The sequence below is a fragment of the Engraulis encrasicolus genome, chromosome 19 (assembly GCF_034702125.1).
Source record: "Engraulis encrasicolus isolate BLACKSEA-1 chromosome 19, IST_EnEncr_1.0, whole genome shotgun sequence".
In the NCBI taxonomy this organism is placed as follows: Eukaryota; Metazoa; Chordata; class Actinopteri; order Clupeiformes; family Engraulidae; genus Engraulis; species Engraulis encrasicolus.
Genome location: NC_085875.1, coordinates 36,469,565 through 36,494,516, shown reverse-complemented (window position 1 = coordinate 36,494,516; position 24,952 = coordinate 36,469,565). Strand labels below are relative to the sequence as shown.

General features: G+C 43.9%; 1 protein-coding gene across 1 annotated transcript; it reads left to right on the top strand.

Moving 5' to 3' along the window:
• Positions 1–676: 676 nt before the first annotated feature.
• pcnx4 (pecanex 4) lies at positions 677–24,924 on the top strand. The gene is made up of 12 exons (XM_063184272.1): positions 677–925; positions 1,944–2,777; positions 3,122–3,301; positions 4,211–4,761; positions 5,159–5,259; positions 5,617–5,739; positions 6,025–6,385; positions 7,074–7,177; positions 7,968–8,303; positions 8,994–9,811; positions 23,002–23,188; positions 23,877–24,924. Exons 2-12 carry the CDS (start codon positions 2,083–2,085, stop codon positions 24,126–24,128), a joined length of 3,708 nt encoding a protein of 1,235 aa, XP_063040342.1. The 5' UTR covers positions 677–925; positions 1,944–2,082; the 3' UTR covers positions 24,129–24,924.
• Positions 24,925–24,952: the final 28 nt, after the last annotated feature.

Here is a 24,952-nt window from a genome sequence, read left to right as displayed (position 1 = left end):
TTATTTTCAACTCCAAAACAGATTTAATGAATACACCAAACAGGGAATTACAGTATGGTTTATCTTTCAGACGTGACGTGAGAAATTCTTAGTTCAACTTGTACCAGAAAGTCTGTCCTTTTCATTAAAGGACAAGTTCAGGGCCTACCAGCGGCACAAGTGAATTAAGCGATCACTCAGGCCTACGCCACCTATGCTCTTTCTTTACCTTGTGGATGTACTGTACTCTTGGTTCATTTCTGATTTGTAAATCCAATTGAGACCAATGACCTTACAGGGAACAAGAGAGAACTACACAGCTATTAAGAAAAATAAAAAAAAGCTCTAGCCTACAGATGCTCTATAAGCTACCAGCTCCAGCTTCCTCCATTCCATGAACTGAATGGAACATTGAAACTCATGTGCCATCATTCCACACAGAAGAATGGGAAGAAGCCAGGCACTCTTTGGTAGAAGAAGTGTGGTACTGGGTGGCTTCACCGTCTCCCCAGTCATGCTTTTAGAGCAATACTACTAAACATTTTGTAAATTAAAATCGCACAGTATAATGTTTTTAGGCTGCATATCCCCCTTCGCACTCAGGCCAAAGAGATGGATCTGCTCAGGCTGATATCCCACGGACTGGAAAAGGGGTGGGGTCAGCTTTTACAGATCACGTGAACAAATAACAAATCGGTGAAGATCACTTTGACGAATCAGTCCGGGTCTAGATTATTAAATTTCGCGTCATCATTAAATGTACATCGTAAATTAATTATGTTAAAATGTGGAGTGTTTACTGATGAGACGATACGATACCTACATCGGTAAGAAAAAGGACGAGCCGGCTTCCTCAATCCTCATGCAGCTGTGCTTCGGCACCCCGGCCCAAGTCAACCAGTGGTTCCGAATCTTGGCTGAACCGTTGCTGCCATCCACGACAGAGGTCAGTGTTTTGACTAAAAGCTGACCGTTATCTTTTTAAATACAAGTTATCTAGGCAGCTAGCCTTCACGCCATACAACGTGGAAACTCTTAGTACATTTTGACCGCAATGTCTCTGCTTTGTTTTAAAATCTGTGTAGAAACAAACATTGAACATGTTATTTATTAGCTCTGGCTAGCCGTTCGCTAGGTAGCTTCTACACACATTGTGGACGTAGAAAACTAGCCACATTTGCTAGCTCCAGTTTCACTCACTTTATAAGTAAGATTTTGTCTTGTATTGCAAATAATGCTCCAGTGACTGTTGGTATGTGGTTGTGACATATTGATCATCTTCTGCACAACCGCAGCTCATAAGAAAGGGATGTTAGCAAGCGCATCTAGCCTGCTAAGGAACCTTAGCTGGAAAGAGCTGTTGTACGCCGCTTTCTATGCAAACATACATTGCTAGCTGCTGATGCAGTCCAGGGCAATTCTTTTAGGTAAGAATGATGTCCAGGAATTGTTCACCGGTGTGCAAATAAAGAAGGATAACTCGTAGACATCATAGCCTGCATGGCCAGGTGTACACAGGCGTGTGTTGTCATGGGCACGGTGTTTAATAAAATCTTGTTTGAGCAACACCATGGACGACTTGGGTCCTTGGAAACACAAAAACATCAACCTCGACTGACTATTGAGGTAGTTCTAGCTTGAAGTTAACAATGCAGCAAGGTTTTCGTAATTAGCTACAATGTTAGAGACAAGCAAATATTAGAAGTCAGACACCTGTAAGTAATATTGCTTTAGAAAGGCACTGGGCAAAATTCTGTAAACTTTGTTCCCACCAACATTTACTGTAATTTGGAATCCAACAACTTTGGTTCAGTACTGTAAGTGTTAATGTACCTAAATGTGTATCACGCGTGTGTATTGTATGCCGAGGAAGCAAGCTTAAATAAGACTTCACTAGAATGTCAAACTTGATTGTTTTTGTCAATGATTTTTGTTATGTGATTTTATTTGTTGTGTTTTTGCAGAAATGGCCTGTCTGCGTGACTTCATCATCATGAGACATGATTTCAGCAGAGCGGAGGTGATCCAGCTTTAGCTTTACTGCATGGAGGTGAGCGGCAGCTGCTACTGCCTCCTAGTCCCTGGCAGCCGGCGTCGTTCACCATGGGGCCCGAGGTTCCCCTGCTCAACGACTACAAGCAGGAGTTCTTCTGGAAGCGATTCCCGCAGACACTGCTGGGGGGGCCCCGGCTCAAGCTGGGCTACTGCGCCCCGCCGTACGTCTACCTGCACCAGCTGCTGCTGTTCCTCACGCCCTGCATGCTGGGCGGGGTGGGCACCGCGCTCTACCAGGTAGGCGTGCTGGGCGATGCCTACGCCGCCACTCTCTCGGGCGGACTCATGCTGGCCGTGGCGGCCGTGCTGCAGACGCTGGCGCAGTGCGTGGCGCGGAGGACCGGCGTGGTCCAGCGCCTGTCGGCGCAGCAGAACAACATCTTGGCGGACGAGGAGGAGGTGGAGTTCTCACACTGCGTGGCGCCGGAGACCGTGCGCTTTGTCGTGCCGGGCAAGAAGTTCATCGTGAACGTGGTCCTGCACACGCTGTTGGCGGGCATGCTCTGCGGGCTGGGCACCTGGTACCTGCTGCCCGGGAGCCTGAGCTCGCTGTACGGGGGCATGGGGGCTGCCATGCCCGTCTTCGCTCTGAGCTGGGTGACGCTGTGCAGCGGGGAGTACGCCCTGATTGTCAACACGCCCCCAGAGACGGCCACCTTCCAGCCCCAGGACACCTATGAGATCACAGCACTCACCAGGCCTCTCTACATCCTCATCTTCATAGCCGTCGACCTGGTATACAGGTATGTTTGGCATACACACACACCTGCCTCGTTGGGCATGGTCTGGAGGTCTTGTGTCAAAGGTTGCAGGTATCCATCAGTAGCTAACCTTGAAAGACTTTCCAAACATTTTGGGCAGAGCCCTTCCTCAGCGTGTACTCGCCATTACACGCTGAGGAAGGGCTCTGCCCGAAATGTTCGTAGGCGAATAAGCAGAGAAAAATTTAAATAGTGACGTCCTTGTCTTCCTTCATTCATCTATGTTTTATGTGGGATTCAGCACCCAGTTATAATCTGTATTTATCAGCAGCGCGTCTCCTCCACTTCAATTGATAAGTTGTCTTGTTGTCTTGTGTTGTGTGCAGGTTGACTGACCCCATGAATGAGCTGCGTCTGGCGTGCCAGGTGCTGCACGGGGTGTTTGTGGTGCTGCCGGTGCTGTGGGCGCTGGGCACGCTGCCCCCTCCGGATGCCCTGCTACTCTGGGCCATGGAGCAGGTGCTGGTGCTGGGGCTCGGAGGCTCGCCCATGGCCACGAACCTCAGGTAAAGACAGCTGTCTCCTTCTCGACTTGGGGCCTAAACTTAGGGCACCAAAATGCTGCCTGTTTAATTGAGAATCACAATGCAACATCTGAGAATCAAGCAGCATATTACTACTTGCATGCAAAACCCATAATAACGTGGCTATTAGGCATACAACGTTGTCTGATGGCTGATGTGCTTTTATAGTCTTCATGAGAGGATCCATCATTAAAAAAGGCTTAATTAAGATTGCATGTTTGTTTTTTGTAGTACTTATGAGTAGGGGTGGGCGGTAACCGCGGTATAATATCGTGTGCTGTATTTTTTCATCAATGATAGAGATTTTGTCTCATACCGTCTACCGCAATAGCGCATTGCGTAGATGTAGAGTTATAGTTATAGACTAAAAGTTTTCAAATTATTTTAATGACAAGAATTCCCACATAGATAAAACAATGTCTGACCAGTCATTTCCAAAAATAAAATGCAAAAAATGGTGTTTTGGTCATTTTGCCACAAAACGCTTAATTTTAACATTTTATACACAAATGTACAATACCGTGATATATACCGTGGCTAAAATTATACCAAGGTATACATTTTTGGCCATACCGCCCACCCCTACTTATGAGTGAGTGTGTGTTGTAGGGGTGTAAATAATAATCGAAATGTATCGATGTATCGGTCAGCGATTTAATTGCATCGTATCGTGGGACATTCTTTAAAAATAATCGAATCGCTGGCCCCTGTCCAATGCCCTGGCTCCATAACATAATAGAAGTGGAAAAGTAATTGGGAAAAAATCTGATCGTATCGTGGGGAATTCTTAACTATCAAAAATAATCGAATCCCTGCTTTAAGAAATCGATACCATATCGTCACGGAGGCTGTGATTTACACCCCTAGTGTGTTGTGTTGTGTTGTTGTTAGGCTTCTGGTGATGTTCCTGATCTCGGCCAGTGTGGCGGTGAGCGCCTACTTCATCCCGTCCTCCCTGGGGGTGGTCCTCTTCACCGTCGCCATGGGATACCTGCTCAGCCAAGACGGCAGCCAATTGGGGGCCCTGTGTGGGCGCGTGCGTCCCCAGGCTAGAGCCCTCTCTCTCGGCCTCAAGGGCCTGCCACTGGGCTTGCTCTTCCTGGCCGGGTCGATGGCCGACGGGGGGCTGCTCCACTACTACCTCTACGAGCCCTTCAATCAGACCGTGAACGTCACCACCCTGGAGGAGGACGCCGCCGGAGCTCCCGTAGAGGTTCTCCCCTCCGTCAGGCTCCAGGGGCCTCAGGCTGCCGTGGGCTACGTCCTCATCTGTCTGTTCCTGCTAAGCCGGGGCCTGAGGGAGATCCAAGGGGTGTTTGTACTGGGAGGGACCCTGCGGAATCCGCTGTACCCCAGGCAGACGGGCTGCTCACAGGCCTTCAGACGCAGCAGCAGGGGGCTCCTGCTGGCTGGCTACCTCAGGAGAGCCCTGCTTCATCTGGGTAAGGAAGCAAAGTTCAAAGTTGTTTATGTGCCATTTGTGCATGGACTAGTAGTCCAAGCACATAGGAACTCTTGTGCAGGCAAGACATTCAAAAAAAGATATCAAAAGGATAAAAAAAATCTAAGTAAATGTTATTTTTTTGCCATCAGCCTCACTTGCTGGGAAGAAGCTGTCAAAAAACCTTGCTTTTTGGTAGAGATGCTGTCCGCTTTACTGTGTCTCAGTTTGTATGTGCTCTTAGCAGAGAGTTAGCTGGATGGATGGAGTGAAGCAGACAATGTACATGCAGTGATTACAACAGTGATATCTGTTGATGGTGTGTAGCTGGTTCATAATGTATGGTCAGATAACAAATGACAATGTTGGCTGAGAATTGTTTTTGTGTTCCTCTGCAGTGGCCCCGTTTGCCATGATTGCGTTCCTCGCCTTGGATGCATCTTTGCAGGATCTTCACACGGCATCACTTGCGGTGGGCTTCACGCGAGCTTTCAGAATGGTAATGTTTTCCATTTTAATCCACAACCGTATTTAAAAGAATTGTCTTGCCTGCCACAGCTTCTCTCTCAATTAATTTGTTGAAAACTATTACTAGCCATAAATAAAGAAGCGTAAATCCAAATAAGAATAACATAGAGCGCTAAGCCTCCCACATTTGGGCTTACCCACCCACGGGGACCCCGGTTCGAGTCCAGCCGGGGTCATTTCCCGATCCTCCCCTGTCTCTCTGTCCCATTCGCTTCCTATCACCATCTTCTGTCCTGTCAAATAAAGGCATAAAAGCCCCTAAAGCAGTATTGTAAAAAACATACAATATGTAATAATGCAATGATATGTTGACTATTTCACCTCCCAGGTGTGGCAGAGCTCGGATGAAGCTCTTCTCCAGATGGTGATTGTGGTGCTGGCCAGGCTGGGCTCTGGAGGGGCACCGGCTACAGGATGGCACGGCCTGGGCACAGGCATACAGCTGCTGGTGGTGAGCTGCTGCCATCTCCTCCGTCATTTAAACTTTCTACATCATGTTTCGATCACTGAAATCATGGCAGGAGGCAACTCGTGTAGATGTAGATTCAGTGGTCCGTCCAAAGACAGATATATCAAAATATCAAATTTTACCTTTTTTTGTACTACCTGTATATTGTGCAGATTTAAATATGCTTCTTTATAAACATTAACATCTTGTTATATTGTCATTCTCCTCTGTGGCGCAGACCAATTTTCCGTATCTATCCATCTGTTTACTTGTCTGTCTGTCTGTCAGATTGGCTTGCTGATTGACCGCGCCTCCCAGTTCGTCTCCAAGCTGCGCTTTGCCCTCACCGTCATCGTCACCTCCTGGACAGAGACCAAGCAGCGGCGCCAGTCCACCAGTGCCATGCTGGTGGTGAACGCTGTGCTCTTCCCCCTCCTGCTGGCGGAGCTGGTGCTGTCCGCTCTGCTCTCGGCACCCCTGCTGCCCCTCTTCACCCTGCCCATCTTCCTGGTTGGCTTCCCCAGGCCGCTGCGCTCCTGGCCGGGCACCCCGGGCACGGCCTGCCCCTGCCCAGACTCTGTGTACTACCAGCAGCTCAGCACCCGGCTGGCGTCTGCTCTCAGAGGGGCGATCGCGTGTGGAGCTCTTGGTGAGTGAGATGGTGGTTTGCTTCTAACCTTTTGGTCTTGTTGAGTTGTTTTTTTGCATTCATCAGCAAACCAACATGATTACATTGAAAAAGCGAAATGTGGACATCCTATTCCCAGCATCAGGAAGTGCAAGACCAACCTGTAACTTCTTCCTATTCACTGACGCAGCTATCACTGATTAGCATGTTAGATGACCTAATCTGTGTGTGCACTACATAGACAGTAGGGTTGCAAAATAGATGTTAATCTCACAATTCACACTGATACTAGCTGAACTTGTGTGATTGCAGCTTGGCTGTTTGTCTTGCAGTTGTCATTTGTTGTCAATGAGTGCGTTTACAGTATATGCAGTTCAATATCCCGAATATGAGGCTTATCCCGGTTATGATCAAATTCAGGACAAGGTGTTTATATACCTGGATACCAGCAACAGCATTCTATGGGAAGAATTTGTATTCAGGATAAGGCGTTTCCATGCGTCAGTATCTCGTCTTCTGATGGACTACTCCACCTAGCATATCCTGATTTCTCAAAGTCCCGAATAAGGGCTTTTCCGGGATACTGAAGTCGGGGAAAAGGCGTTTATTTGCTCAAACACAAATTCGGGATACTAAATAACCCGATCATATTGGGGATACTGAACTGCATATAAAGGCACTGATTGTAAGTGTCCATCCTCTCCTCCAGGTGCCGCCCCGCCTGGCTCCCACTTCCTGTGTCGTTTCCAGGATCGGGTGATGTGGCTCACCGTGCTAGAGCGAGGTTATGGCTACTGCACCCTCAACATCAAGGTACGGAGCTATGGTCTCTAAAGACTTTTTTGCTGTCCTGTCCTGAACGTTTTACAGCAGAAATGCACCCAGTCTTTGCACTGCACGATTTGATGTTGCAACACAGTTCCTACGAGATAAGTATTCGCACCGTTAAGTTACTACATGTTTAAACGGAACGGAACCGTTACATACATACCATTGCTCGTCATTTTAATTCTTGTTTCTCTCAACTCTCAATGTCCTTCAATTCTTAATGGCATTAACAATATCCCATTGAAAAAATGCTTGCACCACAACCCCTGCAGCTGTGGTGTTACTTGCCCCCTTAGTTCTATACAGCACCATTCTTTGTAGGGTCAATGACGTTTTTTTAAAATTAGTTGCAGACATCAGGTGGTACAACCACAGCTTATGACCATAAATAAATTGGTAACTATTGTTAAAGCAATTAATATGCTTCTTAGATAATCTAGAAAAAAAACAAATCCATACAATAGTGGGAATAGCTGTGATTACACCACTCTGACCTCTGCTACTAGAAAAACGTCATTGTGCCATACATTTACTAGCCTGATTATCATCAACTTTCAAATTCTCTTCGAGACTTGGTCTGACCAAGAGCATAACAACAATTAACATTTCCCAAACGGCATGGTCGACCCGCTTCCCCTGGTTTGCTAATGGTTGTATTATTCCCGACAAAGCAGAAGGAGTATCAGAAATACTCAGAAACGATATTGTATTGCTCTTGGCCTGACTATACAGTATATTTACTTCATTCTGCCCTTGGCTGGCTGGCTGGCTGTAGGGTCTGGAGCTGCAGGAGACGTCGTGCCACACCCTGGAGGCGCGCCGCATGGACGAGGTGTTTGAGGCGGCGCTGGCCCATCACGCCCCCGCGGCCCAAAGCCCCTGCTGCCGCCAGCTGCTGCAGCTCAACCCCCACTGGGGCAACACCCTCACCCCGCGCTGCGCTCTGCCCGTACGCCTCTACTCGGACGCCCGCAACGTGCTCACGGGCATCATCGACTCGCACGAGCACCTGCGCAAGCTGCGCGGCGACTACGTGAAGGTGCTGCTGTGGCTGCTACTTCAGCGCTGTGCACAGAGGGACCGACTCACGCCCCAGCAGCTCCAGGAGAAGGTAGGCTGCTGCTGCTGTTTCTTTTTCTTCTTCTTCTTGTTGGTTTTATGGCAGTTTAGACACCAACCTGTCCAGAGCTCTTAACTTTTTCAATCACCAACCAAAATGACTAGTATGCTAATTTTAGTAAGTGGCTAGTAAGTTGGTCTTTTCTACCAGCCAAACTGATATTTCACCAGCATTTGGCCGGTTTGCTGGTGTTCATTAAGAGCCCTGAACCTGTCTATCACTGACACCTAAACTGCCACATCCAAGTATTATCACTTGACAAATCAGTCTTGTAGAATCTTGCATAGGAGCTACAGGATTGAAAGCATAGAACTATTTAGGATCCTTTGATTCTAACAGGGCAGGGAGTATTTTTCTGGCTTTTGTAGCGGAGCTATGAAGAGGCTATGCAAGGCCATTTTATTTGTATAGCGCATTTCATACATAAATGTAATTCAATGTGCTTTACAGAAAAGTAAGATCAAATAAAAGGAAAATGTAAAATCATCATGTTTTTTTTTCTCCAAATTACGCCATATTGCAGTGTTTTTGTCAAAGGTTTCCTCTGGGTCACCTTGCCCTCGAACCCCCTTACCACAACTGCTTTCTCCCCCTGCACTTCATTTCGCTTACCCAATCCACTTGCTACAGCTCCGCCTAGTTAAGTATACATTGCCAGTAAAGCTGATTCTGTCCCCCTAGGTGCCCCTCTCTCCTGGTGCCAACAGCAGCAGTTCCCTGCACGCCCTGAGGCAGCGCGACACACAGGTCTCCACCCACGTGGCCCCCTCCCACCCCTCGTTCTCCTCCTCCTCCTCCTCCACCTCTTCGTCCTCCTCCACTTCGCCGGACCAGCGCGGCAGCCTCAGCTCCTCCGCCGACTGGCTGGACGACGACGACCTGTTCGGGCCGCAGGTGGTGGCGCGCCGCCTGGCCCAGCAGCCACAGCCCCAGGAGAGGAACTTCTCCCTGCCGGGCTCCGTGGAGGTGCTGAGTCTTTACGAGAACATGGCGCTGTCCGCCCTGCCCCCGCTGAGGCCGCTTGGCCTGGGCATGCCAGCGGCGGACCGCGGTAGTAGCGGCGGAGGGCTCCACGAAGACCCCTCCTCACAGGGACCAGGGCAGCAGCAGCAGGGACAGCAGGGGCTGCAGCGTCGCTTCAGCGGCCCCCACTCGCAGCTTCTGCCTGGGGAGTGGCGCACGGCCCCCCTGGCCCCGCCGCAGATGCAGCAGCTGCAGCCACTGGTGCCCTCGGACTGGTTCCACTTCGCGGTGGGCCGGGCGCTGCTGGCCTCAGCGGGGGGTCCGCACGCCGTGACGCTGCTGCAGGAGGAGAGGGACTCGCTGGAGCTCTTTGGGCAGGTGGCCCTGTCCTGCCTGGTGGCCCTGGGGCTGGAGGGGGAGCTGCCCAGCCCTGGCCTGGTGTTCCGGCTGTATGGCGGGGGCGCCCCCTGGAGCGAGGCTCTGGACTGGCTGAAGGGAAGGAGGGAACTACACCAGCTGGCACTCAAAGCATTTAGGTGAGCTCTCACAACTTGATTGCAAATATTAATGGAAACTTGCATTTCATTTCTCACAACATTTAACGCAACAAGGGTAAGGGTAAGGTAAAGGTAAGGGTAAAGGGTACTGTAAAAAAAAAAGTGCTGTACACTGGCTGAAGGGAAGGAGGGAACTGCAACAGCTGGCACTCAAAGCATTTAGGTGAGGTCTCAAAACTTGAGTGAGTAATGAGTACATAATGGAAACGTATATTAATTTCTCACAATATTTCTTAAACGCAATTAAAGGGTATCGTAAAATAAAAGTGCTCCTGCATACTGGCTGAAGCGAAGTAGGGAGCTACACCGACTGGCACTGAAAGCATTCAGGTGAGGTTTTCCTCAGAATTCTGGGGGATTTCAACAAGTATTTCAGCTGTTTGGGGTCAAGCATTGTTGTTAGGAGCAAAAAACACTGAGAAATATCCATAGTCTACACTTAAGTAGGCGCATGCGGTGTATGTCCACCCAAGCTTCTGAAGCAGGTCAGGGTTACATACAGTACAGGCCAAAAGTATGGACTCATCTTCTCATTTAATTAATTCTCTTTATTTTTGTGGCTTTTTAAAGAACATAATACATTTCCAGAGAGGGCATTATTTCTGTGCATGAATACATGTATAATTTTTTGCTTAACAAAAAATGAAAATATATTAAAAATAAAAACAATTATTAAAAAATATCAAAAAATGCCAAACAGTCACGTCAACACAGCAAAACTGAGGGCCCCACATGTTTCACCACCTTATTTTTCTGTCTATTTTCAAGTAAAAATACCCAGTCATTCGAGTCCATTTTAATTTATATAAGCAATACAAGACAGATTTTCTTGATCTGATAATAGGTCACTTGGTCAGCATAGCTGGTTATCTAGGTGAAATAGTGATACTAAAAGTAAAAGTGAAAAACCCTGCCACAGATTCCCTCAATATCATATCAAGAAAATGTCTGGAAAATGCTTGTATTGGCAAGTGTTTAAAACTAGGTTTTATGTCTCAAAATTCCAGTTCTACAATTCTTGGAGTTATTGGAGGACTTTAATGTTCAATTAGGATTGACATGACTGTCTGGGCATTTTTATTTGAAAATAGACAAAAAAATAAGCTTATTGAAATGTGTGGGGCCATCAGTTGTGCCGTGTAGACGTCAGGTGGATAGGCAGCTGTCATTGCTGTTGGACAACAGCTAGAATTATATTTTTTGGAAAGTATGTAATTCTCCATGTGTTCATGCACAGTTTTGATGCCCTGCAGGAAAATACACAATGAAAATCCACGAAAATAAAGAATGCATAAATGAGAAGTGTTAACTGTTAATGCGCATGTGCGCCCCTGGGGGGTAGTCGTTTACATCGAGAAGATTGGAATGGCTGTAATGTGAATATGGCTCTATAAAGTTTGAAGTTCATTTAAAACTCGTGTCGTTATTGTACACTAACATTGGTAGCAGAGGATGTCGGCACACAGCTACAAAGTGCCGCCTCCGTTTGATGAAAGCAAATCGGATTATGAAAGTTGGAAGAATGAAATCAAGATCTGGAAGCTAGTTACAGAGTTGGATCAGAAGAAACAGGCGCTAGCGGTAGCATTGTCTCTTACTGGAAGAGCGAGGACAATAGCACTGGAAATATCCATGGACGATTTGAACAAAGATAATGGAATAACAACGCTTCTGCAGAAACTGGATACGGTGTATTTGAAAGAGGAAAAAGACCGCCAATACGATGCCTACACGGAGTTCATTCCACAAAGCGTGTGACAATTCCAGCTGTGATTGGTCAGACCAAATGACATATAGAAACAGAAGTCGTGCCAGTTGACATTCCCTTGCTTTTAAGCAAAACATCACTGAAAAGAGCAGGTGCCGTCCTGGACATTGAGAATGATAAAGCCACAATGTTTAAGCAGCCAGTGAAACTTGAGCTGACCTCATCAGATCACTATTGTGTTAACATAAAAGCAAAAAATAATTCAGCAGAAAATGACATCCAGAATGACGAAGTTCTCACTGTAACTGAAAATATGACAAAACAGGAAAAACAGAAGGTGCTGTTAAAACTACACAAACAATTTGGACATGCCTCAGTGGAAAAGCTGAAAAAATTGCTGGACTGTGCAGGCAACCATGATGATGACTGCCTTGAAATTCTCAATGACATTGTAAGCAAATGTGACACATGCATACGATACAGCAAGCCAAAGCCAAAGCCTGCAGTGGGCTTACCCATGGCCTCAACCTACAACGAGACGGTGGCTGTGGACTTGCATGAGTTGGAACCAGGGCTGTGGTATCTCCATGTCATTGATCACTTCACACGTTTCAGTGCAGGGAGCATTGTGACAAACAAGAAACCCAAAGACATCGTGAAGCATCTCATCCACTGCTGGATAAGTGTGCATGGGCCACCACATCGACTGTTTAGTGACAACGGTGGTGAATTTAACAATGAGGAAATGAGGGATATGGCTGAAAAATTCAACATTGAATTAAAAACCACTGCAGCATATAGCCCATGGAGCAATGGCCTTTTGGAAAGGCATAACCACACCCTGACCAACATCCTGTTGAAATTGAAAAAGGAAAATGAATGCAGCTGGCCAATGGCTCTAGACTGGGCCTTGATGGCCAAGAACTCATTGCACAATGTGCATGGCTACAGTCCATACCAACTGGTGTTTGGACAAAATCCCAACATGCCGTCAGTTCTAACCGATAAGCCACCCGCACTTGAAAGCCCTACGATGAATACCTGGATGGCTCAGCACATTACAACTTTGCATGCAGCACGCCGAGCATTCACAGAAGCAGAGTGCTCTGAAAGAATCAAACGAGCCCTTCACAAACAGCTGCGAGCCAATGATGACCGATACGAAACAGGGGACAAAGTATACTACAAACGAGCTGACTGTCCACAGTGGAAAGGTCCAGGGGTGGTCATCGGCCAAGATGGTGTGGTAGTCTTTGTAAGGCATGGGGGCACATATGTTCGTGTGCATCACACCAGACTGAGAAAGATTGATGCCCAACAAGCAGTGCTAGAAGATATGGACATTCAGCCAGAGGTGACTGACAAACAGACACTGCCGGACTCTGGACCCAACTACGAGGATGACGACACTGACAGTGGAGAAGAGACCCATACACATGACTCGCCTGAATCAGAAAATCATGCTGTAGCCACTCCACTTGCACCTGAAAACATCCCGAATGCTGACACAGTACAGACGGAAACACTCACAAAACATGGAGATTTGCGACTAAAAACTGGACAAACGGTAACATACACGGACAGAGAAAGCGGACAAACATTAACCGGAACGATTCTAGGTCGTGCAGGGAAGTCCACTGGAAAACACAAAAACTGGTACAATGTACGGTTCCGTGGATCTGGGGACCTCGCTGGCTCCTCAGGCTCAGTAAATCTGAGTGAAATGGACAATGTTCAAACAATACCAGCAGCGCACACCGACTTATGTGAGGAAAGCAATACAGAGAACACTCTGATGGTCGATGACGATGTCTTTGATACTGCAAAAGAAACAGAATTATGCAACTGGAAGAAAAATGATGTCTTTGAGGAAGTGAAAGATGAAGGACAGAAATGCATCTCCACAAGGTGGGTGTGTACACTGAAAGAAACCACTGATGGTGTTGCACCTAAAGCTAGACTAGTTGCCAGAGGCTTTGAGGAAATGAATATTCAAGAACTCCCAAAAGACTCCCCAACATGTGCCTCAGAGTCACTAAGAATGATCATGGCTGTCATATGTCAAAAGAAATGGCAATTAAATTCTATGGATATAAAAGCAGCTTTTTTGCAAGGCAAAGAATTGACTCGAGACATCTACATTCGCCCTCCACCAGAGGCTCAGAGCCAAGGCGTTTTGTGGACACTGAAAAAGTGTGTCTACGGACTAGCAGATGCCTCACTTTATTGGTATAATAAAGTAAAGGACACAATGCATCATTTGGGAGCAATCGTGTCACAAGTTGATCCAGCAGTCTTCTACTGGCTAGATGACTCCTCCAATGTCATGGGAGTACTTGGCTGTCATGTGGATGATTTTATCTGGGGAGGTTCTGAAAGGTTCACCACAAAAATCATACCACAGTTAAAAGCAGCTTTCCAAGTTGGACGGGAAGAGCATAACACCTTCAGCTATATTGGAATGGAGTTCTCTACTCTGAATGACACAGTACAGGTACAGCAGAGCATGTACATCAAGAACCTCCAGCCCATTCTAGTGAACCCGGCCAGAGCTGCTGAGCGAGATGCTCCCCTAACAAATCAAGAAACTGACATGCTTAGATCAAAAATTGGCCAAATGTTGTGGGTGGCAAGACAAACAAGGCCAGATGCAATGTGTGACGTATCCATGTTAGCATCCAGTATGAAAGCTGCTACTGTTCAAACTCTACACTCTTTAAACAAACTGATACAGAAACTCAAATCTGATGAAGTGACCTTGAAATTCCAGCACCTAGGTAAAGACCGTTCCTTGCAGCTTGTCGTGTTCTGTGATTCATCAATGGGAAACCTTCCTGATGGTGGCACTCAGGGTGGTCATCTCATCATGCTCATGGGAGAGAATGGAAGATTCTCACCTACAGTCCCAGGAAAAAGTGTGTACACCCTTTGAAATTTCTTGCCTTTCTGTCAAAATTGGTCATAAAACATGGTCTGATCTTCCCGGAAATCACAAGAAGGAACAACCAGAGTATGCTTTAACTAATTCAACCCAAACATTTACAAATTTTCATATTTTCATTGACCATAAGATGTAATCATTCACAAGACACCAAGGCATAAGTAAGTACACCCTTGCATTCAATAGGTTTTAACCCTAAATTAGTCGCAATAACCTCAACCAGATGTTTCCTGTAGTTGCAGATCAGATTAACAAAACAATCTGGATGTATCTGGTCTCCCTCTTCTTTAGAAAACTGCCTCTCGTCAGCAAGGTTTGTGGGATGTCTGGAGTGCATAGCTTTCTTGACTTCATGCCATATAATCTCAATTGTTTTTGTCATGGCTTTGACTGAGTGCGGTAAAGTTAGTTTGATATTGGACATTCATTTGACATTCAAAATAAAAACTTGATGGATCTGAAAAATAAGTCTTGTGGTACATGAGGGACTTCTGTCCCTATGTTAAAAATATGGTTTGATGACTCAAGGTCAAAAGGTCAAGGAGCCTAATTAGTTTATATCAACATATTAAGTATTTTTTATTATTTGTAGAATTACTTGAGTGCTAAATCTAAAAAACAAGTCTTGTGGTAAATGAGGTATATTTATGTCTGTGTGATAGACCTGGTGTGGTGAGCCAAGGTCAAAAGATCAAGGAGCATAATTCATTTACAACACATTTTTTATTATTTTATTTTTTTCTGAATTGAGAGAATGAAGAATGACAATATGAACTCTTGTGGCATACGAGGCACACATGTCTCTGTGTTACAAAACTGGTTAACCGACTCAAGGTCAAAAGGTCGCGGAGCCTAATTCATTTATATCACTCATTTTTGTAATATTAATATTAAAATACCAACCAATGTGATGAGTCTGTAAAACAAGTCTTGTGGCAAATGAGGGACATTTATGTCTGTGTGATAGACCTGGTGTGGTGAGCCAAGGTCAAAAGGTCAAGGAGCCTAATTCATTTATACCACCATTTTAAATATTTTTATTATTTATAGAATTATTTGAGTGCTAAATCTAAAAAACAAGTCTTGTGGTAAATGAGGTATATTTATCTCTGTTTTATAAAACTGGTGTGGTGATCAGAGGTCAAAAGGTCAAGGGGCCTAATTCATTTACAACACATTTTTGATGATTTTATTTTTTTCTGAATTGACAGAATGAAGAATGACAAAATGAACTCTTGTGGCATATGAGGGACACATGCCTCTGTGTTACAAAACTGGTTAACCGACTCAAGGTCAAAAGGTCGCGGAGCCTAATTCATTTATATCACTCATTTTTGTAATATTAATATTAAAATACCAACTAATGTGATGAATCTGTAAAACAAGTCTTGTGGCAAATGAGGGACATTTATGTCTGTGTGATAGACCTGGTGTGGTGAGCCAAGGTCAAAAGGTCAAGGAGCCTAATTCACTTATACCACCATTTTAAATATTTTTATTATTTATAAAATTTTTTGAGTGCTAAATCTAAAAAACAAGTCTTGTGGTAAATGAGGTATATTTATCTCTGTTTTATAAAACTAGTGTGTTGATCAAAGGTCAAAAGGTCAAGGAGCCTAATTCATTTACAACACATTTTTTATGATTTTATTTTTTTCTGAATTGACAGAATGAAGAATGACAAAATGAACTCTTGTGGCATATGAGGCACACATGCCTCTGTGTTACAAAACTGGTGTGGTGATCAAAGGTCAAAAGGTCAAGGAGCCTAACTCGTTTATACTACCATTTGAAATTATTTCATTATTTATAGAATTACTTGAGTGATGCATCTAAAAAAACAAATTTTGTGGTACATGACATACATGCATCTCTGTTTTATAAAACTGTTTTTCTATTTGTTTAAATTTGTAGACACAGTGTGACTCGTGTGGAAGGAGATTCCATGACCTTTGCCTTTACCACACCCACATGGCACAAGTTCAAAAGCTGCAAAAACAATGGAAATGCATCCTGTGTGATGAATAACTCTTTTTGATTTCCATTAAGTTGTAAAATATCTGTATTGAATGTTTGATTGTTAAGTTCACATGCAGAAAATCAAGTACTGCATGCTTTTGACAAAGTTATACAGTTGACAAGTGTGTTTTCATAAGTTGTGAAAAAGGCTTCTGGAACTTTTGACCATGAATCACAAAACCAATGTTGTAAACCAATGTTGTAAACCAATGTCCGTCGTATGTCACAAAAGTATTTTTCATTCTTCATTCATTTTTCATTCTTCATTTACAGATGTATCACTTTATAAAAAAGTGAGGAAAATGCATTATTTTACTTGACATTTTGACCTTGAGTTTCTTAACCATTTTTGTGACACAGAAGCACATGTCCCTAATATGCCACAAGAGTTAATTTTGTCATTTTTCATTCTGTCCATTTGGGAAAAAATGAAATAATAAAAACTGTGTTGTAAATGAATTAGGCCCCTTGAATTTTTGACCTTGGATCACCAAAACAGTTTTATAAAACAGAGATGCATGTATGTCATGTACCACAAGATTTGTTTTTTTAGATGCATCACTCAAGTAATTCTATAAATAATGAAATAATTTCAAATGGTGGTATAAACGAGTTAGGCTCCTTGGCCTTTTGACCTTGGCTCACCACACCAGGTCTATCACACAGACATAAATGTCCCTCATTTGCCACAAGACTTGTTTTACAGATTCATCACATTGGTTGGTATTTTAATAATAATATTACAAAAATGAGTGATATAAATGAATTAGGCTCCGCGACCTTTTGACCTTGAGTCGGTTAACCAGTTTTGTAACACAGAGGCATGTGTCCCTCATATGCCACAAGAGTTCATTTTGTCATTCTTCATTCTGTCAATTCAGAAAAAAATAAAATCATAAAAAATGTGTTTTAAATGAATTAGGCCCCTTGACCTTTTGACCTCGGATCACCACACCAGTTTTATAAAACAGAGATAAATATACCTCATTTACCACAAGACTTGTTTTTTAGATTTAGCACTCAAATAATTTTATAAATAATAAAAATATTTAAAATGGTGGTATAAATGAATTAGGCTCCTTGACCTTTTGACCTTGGCTCACCACACCAGGTCTATCACACAGACATAAATGTCCATCATTTGCCACAAGACTTGTTTTACAGATGAATCACTTTGGTGGGTATTTTAATAATAATATTACAAAAATGAGTGATATAAATGAATTAGGCTCCGCGACCTTTTGACCTTGAGTCGGTTAACCAGTTTTGTAACACAGAGGCATGTGTGCCTCATATGCCACAAGAGTTCATTTTGTCATTCTTCATTCTGTCAATTCAGAAAAAAAATAAAATCATAAAAAATGTGTTGTAAATGAATTAGGCTCCTTGACCTTTTGACCTCTGATCACCACACCAGTTTTATAAAACAGAGATAAATATACCTCATTTACCACAAGACTTGTTTTTTTAGATTTAGCACTCAAGTAATTCTACAAATAATAAAAATACTTAATATGTTGATATAAACTAATTAGGCTCCTTGACCTTTTGACCTTGAGTCATCAAACCATATTTTTAACATAGGGACAGAAGTCCCTCATGTACCACAAGACTTATTTTTCAGATCCATCAAGTTTTTATTTTGAATGTCAAATGAATGTCCAATATCAAACTAACTTTACCGCACTCTTTGAGTGCCTGGGCTATTCCAGAATGTGTATTTCATTATTATGAAGCCATTCTAAAGTCGATTTGCTTCTAAAGTATGGGTTGTTGTCACATTTCAGCACCCATCCTCTTGTGTGCTTCAACTGTGTGACAGACTACCTCACTTTTTTCTGTAAAATATCTCGATAAACTTCTGAGTTCATTGTTCCACTGATAATAGCAAACTGAAAAGGGCCTGAGGCAGCAAGGTAGCTGCATATAATGATGCTCCCGCCACCATACTCAAAGGTGGAGATGATGTTTTGGTGAAGGTGTGGTTCTCCAGTTCTCATCCAAACATGACATTGTGTGTTCCCCTAAACAATTGAACTTTGGTTTCAACGTTGGTCTACAGAATATTTTGCAGTAATTCTATGAAGCATATAAATGATTTTTCACAAACCTCAAAGGTGCAGCAATATTTTTTGGACAGAAACCCCATTAATTTTAGATTGGCAGAATGAGTCCCATTTTTAGCTATTCTTGGTTACATCTCCTCTTCTGAGTATGGTGGTGGGAGCATCATTATATGCGGCTACCTTGCTGCCTCAAGCCCTTGACAGTTTGCTATTATCATAGAAAAAACGTGAGGAAGTCTGTCACACAGTTGAAGCACATAAGAGTATGGGTCCTGAAATGTGACAACAACCCATACTTTAGAAGCAAATCGACTTTAGAATGGCTTCATAATAATGAAATACACATTCTGAAATAGCCCAGTAAAAGCCCTGACAAAAAAACAATTGAGATTATATGGCATGAAGTCAAGAAAGCTATGCACTCCAGACATCCCACAAACCTTGCTGATGAGAGGCAGTTCTCTAAAGAAGAGGGAGACAAGATACAAACAGATTGGTTTGTTAATCTGATCTGCAACTACAGGACAAGTCTGGTTGATGATATTGCAACTAACTGAGGGTTAAAACCTACTTAATGCAAGGATGTACTTACTTATGCCCTGCTCTCCTGTGGATGTTATGGCCTTATGACCAATAAAAATATGATAACATGTAAATGTTTGGGTGGAATTAATTAAAGCAGACTCTGATTGTTCCTTCTTGAGATTTCCGGGAAGATCAGACCATGTTTTATGATCAATTTTGACAGAAATGTAAGAAATTTCAAAGGGTGTACAAACTTTTTCCTGGGACTGTATATGCTGGCAGTCAAAAAGAATAAGAAGAGTGGTGAGAAGCACTCTAGCAGGGGAGACACTGGCCCTTGCAGATGGCATCGATAATGCAATATTTCTGGCCACACTCTACTCAGAACTTACTGTAGGTGACTGCAAGCACAGCGGCATACCTATAATATGTGTAACTGACAATCACTCACTCCTGGATGCTGTAAAGTCGACCAAACCAGTCACAGAGAGGAGACTGCGGCTTGAAATAAGCAATGTCAAAGAGCTCATCCAGTCCAGAGTCATTCGACGCATCATGTGGTCAGCGACCAAAGACCAGCTTGCTGACTGCTTGACAAAGAAAGGAACATCAGCTCTCCTCCTCCTAAAGGCCTTCAGTGAAGGTGTATGGCACCTCAAGGAATAAGAGAACAAGACAACAATTTAATGGACTCTAAATATGAAGGCAGTATTTTTCTTTTTTTGTTCTTTGAACAGTACTATACTTGAGTTTATTTTTCTTTAAAGAAAAAGGGGGAGTTTGTTAACTGTTAATGCGCATGTGCGCCCCTGGGGGGTAGTCGTTTACATCGAGAAGATTGGAATGGCTGTAATGTGAATATGGCTCTATAAAGTTTGAAGTTCATTTAAAACTCGTGTCGTTATTGTACACTAACAAGAAGTTGAGTCCATACTTTTGGTCTGTACTGTATGTACTCAAGTACTGTAATGTACTCGATTCCTTGCAATTGAACAGTGACACAATGTCTGCCATAGATCATACATTAATGCATTAGGTTCAGCCACGCCAGCACACTTAACATACAGCACAGTATGTAAAATGCAACATAGTGGTGTATACTAATATAATAAAGTTCTTATGCGCAATGAAAGGATACAGTAACTCGTCTTTTTTTCCTTAACAGGCTATTTCATGTACCACTTTCAGAATCCCATGACAGTAGCCAGGCCACGCCCTCCTAGTGACGCAACACCTTGCGTTGCTTCTACAGGCCAAGAGCAATGTAAATATCGTTTCTGATCTCCTGGAAAATGGGGAACTCCACCCTCTTTGACGGAAACAGTCATTGGTCATTGGTGATGCCAATATTACTCAGGTGGACTCTTACAAATATTTGGGAGTGTACTTTGATAATAATCTGTCTTGGAATGTTCATGTTAACAATGTGTGTACCAGGATCCAACAGAGACTTCATTTTTTACGTAGACTCAGGGTGTTTGGTGTTCAACAGAGGATTATGTTACTTTTTTTACCGTGCTGTTGTTGAGAGCGTAGTACGCTATGCAATCACTGTGTGGTTTGGAAACCTGACAGTGAAAGTGAAGTCTCAAATAGACAGACTGACCCGCACTGCACTGAAGGTAGTGGGGGTGAGGGACTACCCCACCCTCCAAGCAATATATGAAGAGTCTGTAGTTAGGCATGCTAGAAAAATAACTGAGGATCCATCACATGTTCTGTACCCAGAATATGAGCTGCTACCCTCTGGCAGGCGATTCAGAGTACCAGTTAAAAACAAGAAAAGGTTTCTGAATAGGTATAGGTTTTCTTTTGTCCCCGTTTCTGTTAACCTACTGAACGCAGGTCATTAACAACTACCATCCTGTAATGCCATGTACAGTGCCCTCCATAATTATTGGCACCCCTGGTTGAGATGTGTTTTTTAGCTTCCAATTATTTTATTTTTTTTCTAAATAATATGGGACCTTAATGGAAAAAAAAGAGAAAAATCCAACCTTCAATACAAGTGCATTTATTCAGTGGGGAAAAAATCCCACATAAAGAAATAATTATTTGACATCAAATAATGTGTGTCACAATTATTAGCACCCCTGGTGTTAATATTTTGTACAACCCCCTTTTGCCAACAAAACAGCACCTAATCTTCTCCTATAATGTTTCACAAGATGGAAAAGACAGAAAGAGGGATCTTCAGCCATTCCTCTTTGCAGAATCTCTCTAAATCATCCAGTACCTGGGTCCTCTCCCTCTGTACTCTCCTCTTCAGCTCACCCACAAGTTCTCAATGGGGTTGAGGTCAGGGGACTGAGATGGCCATGGGAGGAGCTTGATTTTGTGTCTGGTGAACCATTTCTGTGTAGATTTGGCCATATGTTTAGGGTCATTGTCTTGCTGAAAGACCCAGTGACGACCCAGCTTCAGCTTTCGGGCAGAGGGCAACAGATTTTGATTTTAAAATGTCCTGGTATTTCAAAGCATTCATGATGCCATGCACCCTAACAAGGTTCCCAGGGCCTTTGGAAGCGAAACAGCCCCACAGCATCACTGACCCACCCCCATACTTCACAGTGGGTATGAGGTGCTTTTCAGCATTCGCATCTTTCGTGGTACGCCAGACCCACTTAGAGTGTTTGTTGCCAAAAAGCTCAATCTTGGTCTCATCTGACCAAAGCACACGGTCCCAGTTGAAGCCCCAATACCGCTTGGCGAACTCCAGACGCTTGCGTTTATGATTGTGAGTGAGGAAAGGTTTTCTCCGTGCATGCCTCCCAAAACAGCTTGTTGGCGTGTAGACAGCGCCTGATGGTTGATTTGGAGACTTTGTGACCCCAGGATGCTACCATTTGTTGTAATTCTGTAACAATGAGCTTTGGAGATATTTTGATTTCTCTTACCATCCTCCTCACTGTGCGTGGTGGCAAAATAAACTTGGGTCCTCGTCCAGGCTTGTTTACCACTGTTCCAGTTGTTTTGAACTTCTTTATTCCTCTCACAGTGGATATGGGCAGCTGCAGTTGAGTGGCAATCTTCTTGTAGTCTCTGCCTGACCTGTGAAGGTCGACGCACATCTGCCTCACTTGTATGCTGTGTTCCTTTGTCTTTCCCATGTTTAAGAGTGGATAAGAGAAATGGCCTCGGTGTCACGTCATATTTATACCCCAGGGAAACAGGAAGTGATGAATTACTAATTAAATGTTCCTACATACTCTGGTAAACTTTGTAAACTACTGTAGAAATGACAGAAATGCTTCAATTATATTTATTTCCTGGGAATTGTTAAGGGTGCCAATAATTGTGGGACAGCTGATTTAATGAAAAATAATTATTTTTTAAGTCAGGGATTTTTTTATTTTCTTACAATTCATTTGAGTTGAAGGCTACATTTTCCTACAATTTTCAGTGTGACAGTATTCTTCTGCAATAAACACTGAATTTATTTTAAGGCTTTTAACACATCTCAACCAGGGGTGCCAATAATTATGGAGGGCACTGTATGTATGTGGGTGGTGGGCTGTGGTGGATATGCACTTGAGTGTTTCTATGTATGTGTGTGTTTATTGTTGTTTTTGTTTGTTTGTTTTTTGGCGTCATGTGTATGTTGTGTGTATGTGGCAGCTATGTATGTCCAAGACAAATTTCCTTCGGGACTATTAAAAAGAATCTTGAATCTTGAATCTTGAAACCAATCAACCAGTAGCAAACCTAGGGAGGCAGGTTAACCATGCCGTTTTGGAAACATTAAATTGTTATGCTCTTGGGTCAGACCAAGTCTCAAAGACATTTGAAAGTCGATGATAATCAGGCTACCATGACAGAGGATGTCATAGGACTTTGAAACAAGTTGCAGACGTCCACTTTAAAACTGAACCATCATTGTTATTGTGTGTGCTCTCTCCTGCCTGAGCAGGTACAGTTTCAAGCTGCTGTTTGACCAGGCTAGTCTGGGCCCCATAGACAGCCCTGAGGAGCTGCAGGCCACCCTGGATGAGTACGAGCACCACTGGTACATCGGCACGGCCTCAGACCACGGCTGGCAGGAGAGCGTACGCCAGGAGAAGCCTTTCCTCTTCTCCCTGGGCCACGACCTCGCCATGGTGTGTAATGCATGTTGCAACCGTGAACTTTGAACTCTTTGACATGTATATTTGTAATGTATTTTCTAGGGGTGTAATGATTCGTTCAACTAACGATTTGGTTTGCATCACAATTTTTGACCTACGGTTCGATACACCCCACAGTTTTTAAAATATATCTTTTTGATGATCATTTATAGATAGAATAGGTTACAAGAGGCTACTAATATATTTTTTAAAATATGAATGATGGTGCTTCCCAGCTTCAAATCAAGATCACATCATATCATGTGTTTGTTTTCTGGACCAAAGGGTAACAGAACTTCAAACCATTCTAACCATTTAGTTGTTGTGATTTTGAAGTTTAATTACTTAATAAATATTCATGAAAAGTTTGAATTTGGCAATAGGCAGCATAGTTGCAATAGCTACTTTGACCACCATCCTACACAGTGCACCTTTGACCAGGTCATGTCATGGTAACAACGTGCGTCTCACTTCCTGACCAAAATGTAGTCCATGGGGACAATTAAGTTTCTTACAACAAACTCTTTACCCACCTGTTTGCTGTGTGTTACCAGGCGCGTACACAGGTCGCTTCATGCCCCACTCCCCTTACCTGTTATCAATCGAGCATAACCCACAGCTTCTCGTGGTTTATTGCTCAACTAATTAACTTGTTACCCACCTGTTTGCTGTGTGTTAACAGGGGACGTACACGGGTCGGGTGCTGACCCTGCAGGAGCAGCTGGTGTACGTGGGCCAGGTGTGTGCGGAGGGGGTGCGGGGCCAGTGGGCCAACCTGTCCTGGGAGCTGCTGTACGCCACCAACGACGACGAGGAGCGCTACAGCATCCAGGCTCACCCGGTGCTCCTGCGCAACCTGACCGTGCAGGCTGCAGACCCGCCCCTGGGGTACCCCATCTTCTCATCCGCCCCGCTGCACCTGGCCTGCCTCTAGCACCAAGTCTCCTCTCCACAACATGCACACATATGATGCCACAAAATCATGGAAGGAACTGGTTGTTGTTGTGTGATGCCAAAAACTGATTCCAGTTGTAGTTGTGGATTGTTTTTGTATGTATATTGGAAGAGCACCTTTAAGGTTCTCTTACTTTCTGGGAAGCAAAGGAGCCCTACGCTTACCTTGGCAGCAACATTTACAACGTGTACCTGCTTCTCCTTTTGCCCAGGGGCAGAGAGACCTCAGACAATTGAGCACTTAATAAAGCATGGCATGGCTAAATCAGGACCCAGTGTATGTGAGAAAGGCGAAGAAGTCCCTTTTCAAAGGTTTTTACACTAACGGCACCTTTCTCTGACCGTCTGCAGGACTACTGGAAATCTACAGCAGTTCTCTCCCTTTTAAATGTGAACAGCATCAAATGGCCATATTTATTACATTCTCTCTTGATATAGACCGTCTGCTCTGCATCACAGGGATTCTTTTCAATACCATTCCCTGTTGCATTCCAATATGCAGACTTCCGTCCTCCACTTGTGCTTGTGGCCTCGCGTTTTGCTGACTTAACACCTCCGCGGAGAAAACAATGAAGTTTCCCCGCTGTCAGACTAGCCACAACAACTTGCAAATGAGGAAATGACATTAGAATTGCAATTAGATATTGAATTAATTTTCTATCATCTGTGACATCATCATGAGATCACAAGAAGGCAAGTGAGCAAGGAAGGATGGAAGTCTGCATATTGGAATTCACCCACTGACCCCTCAACCCCCCTCCCTCCTTGAACACTAAGCACTGGGCTTGCGAAGCCCTCTCTTTC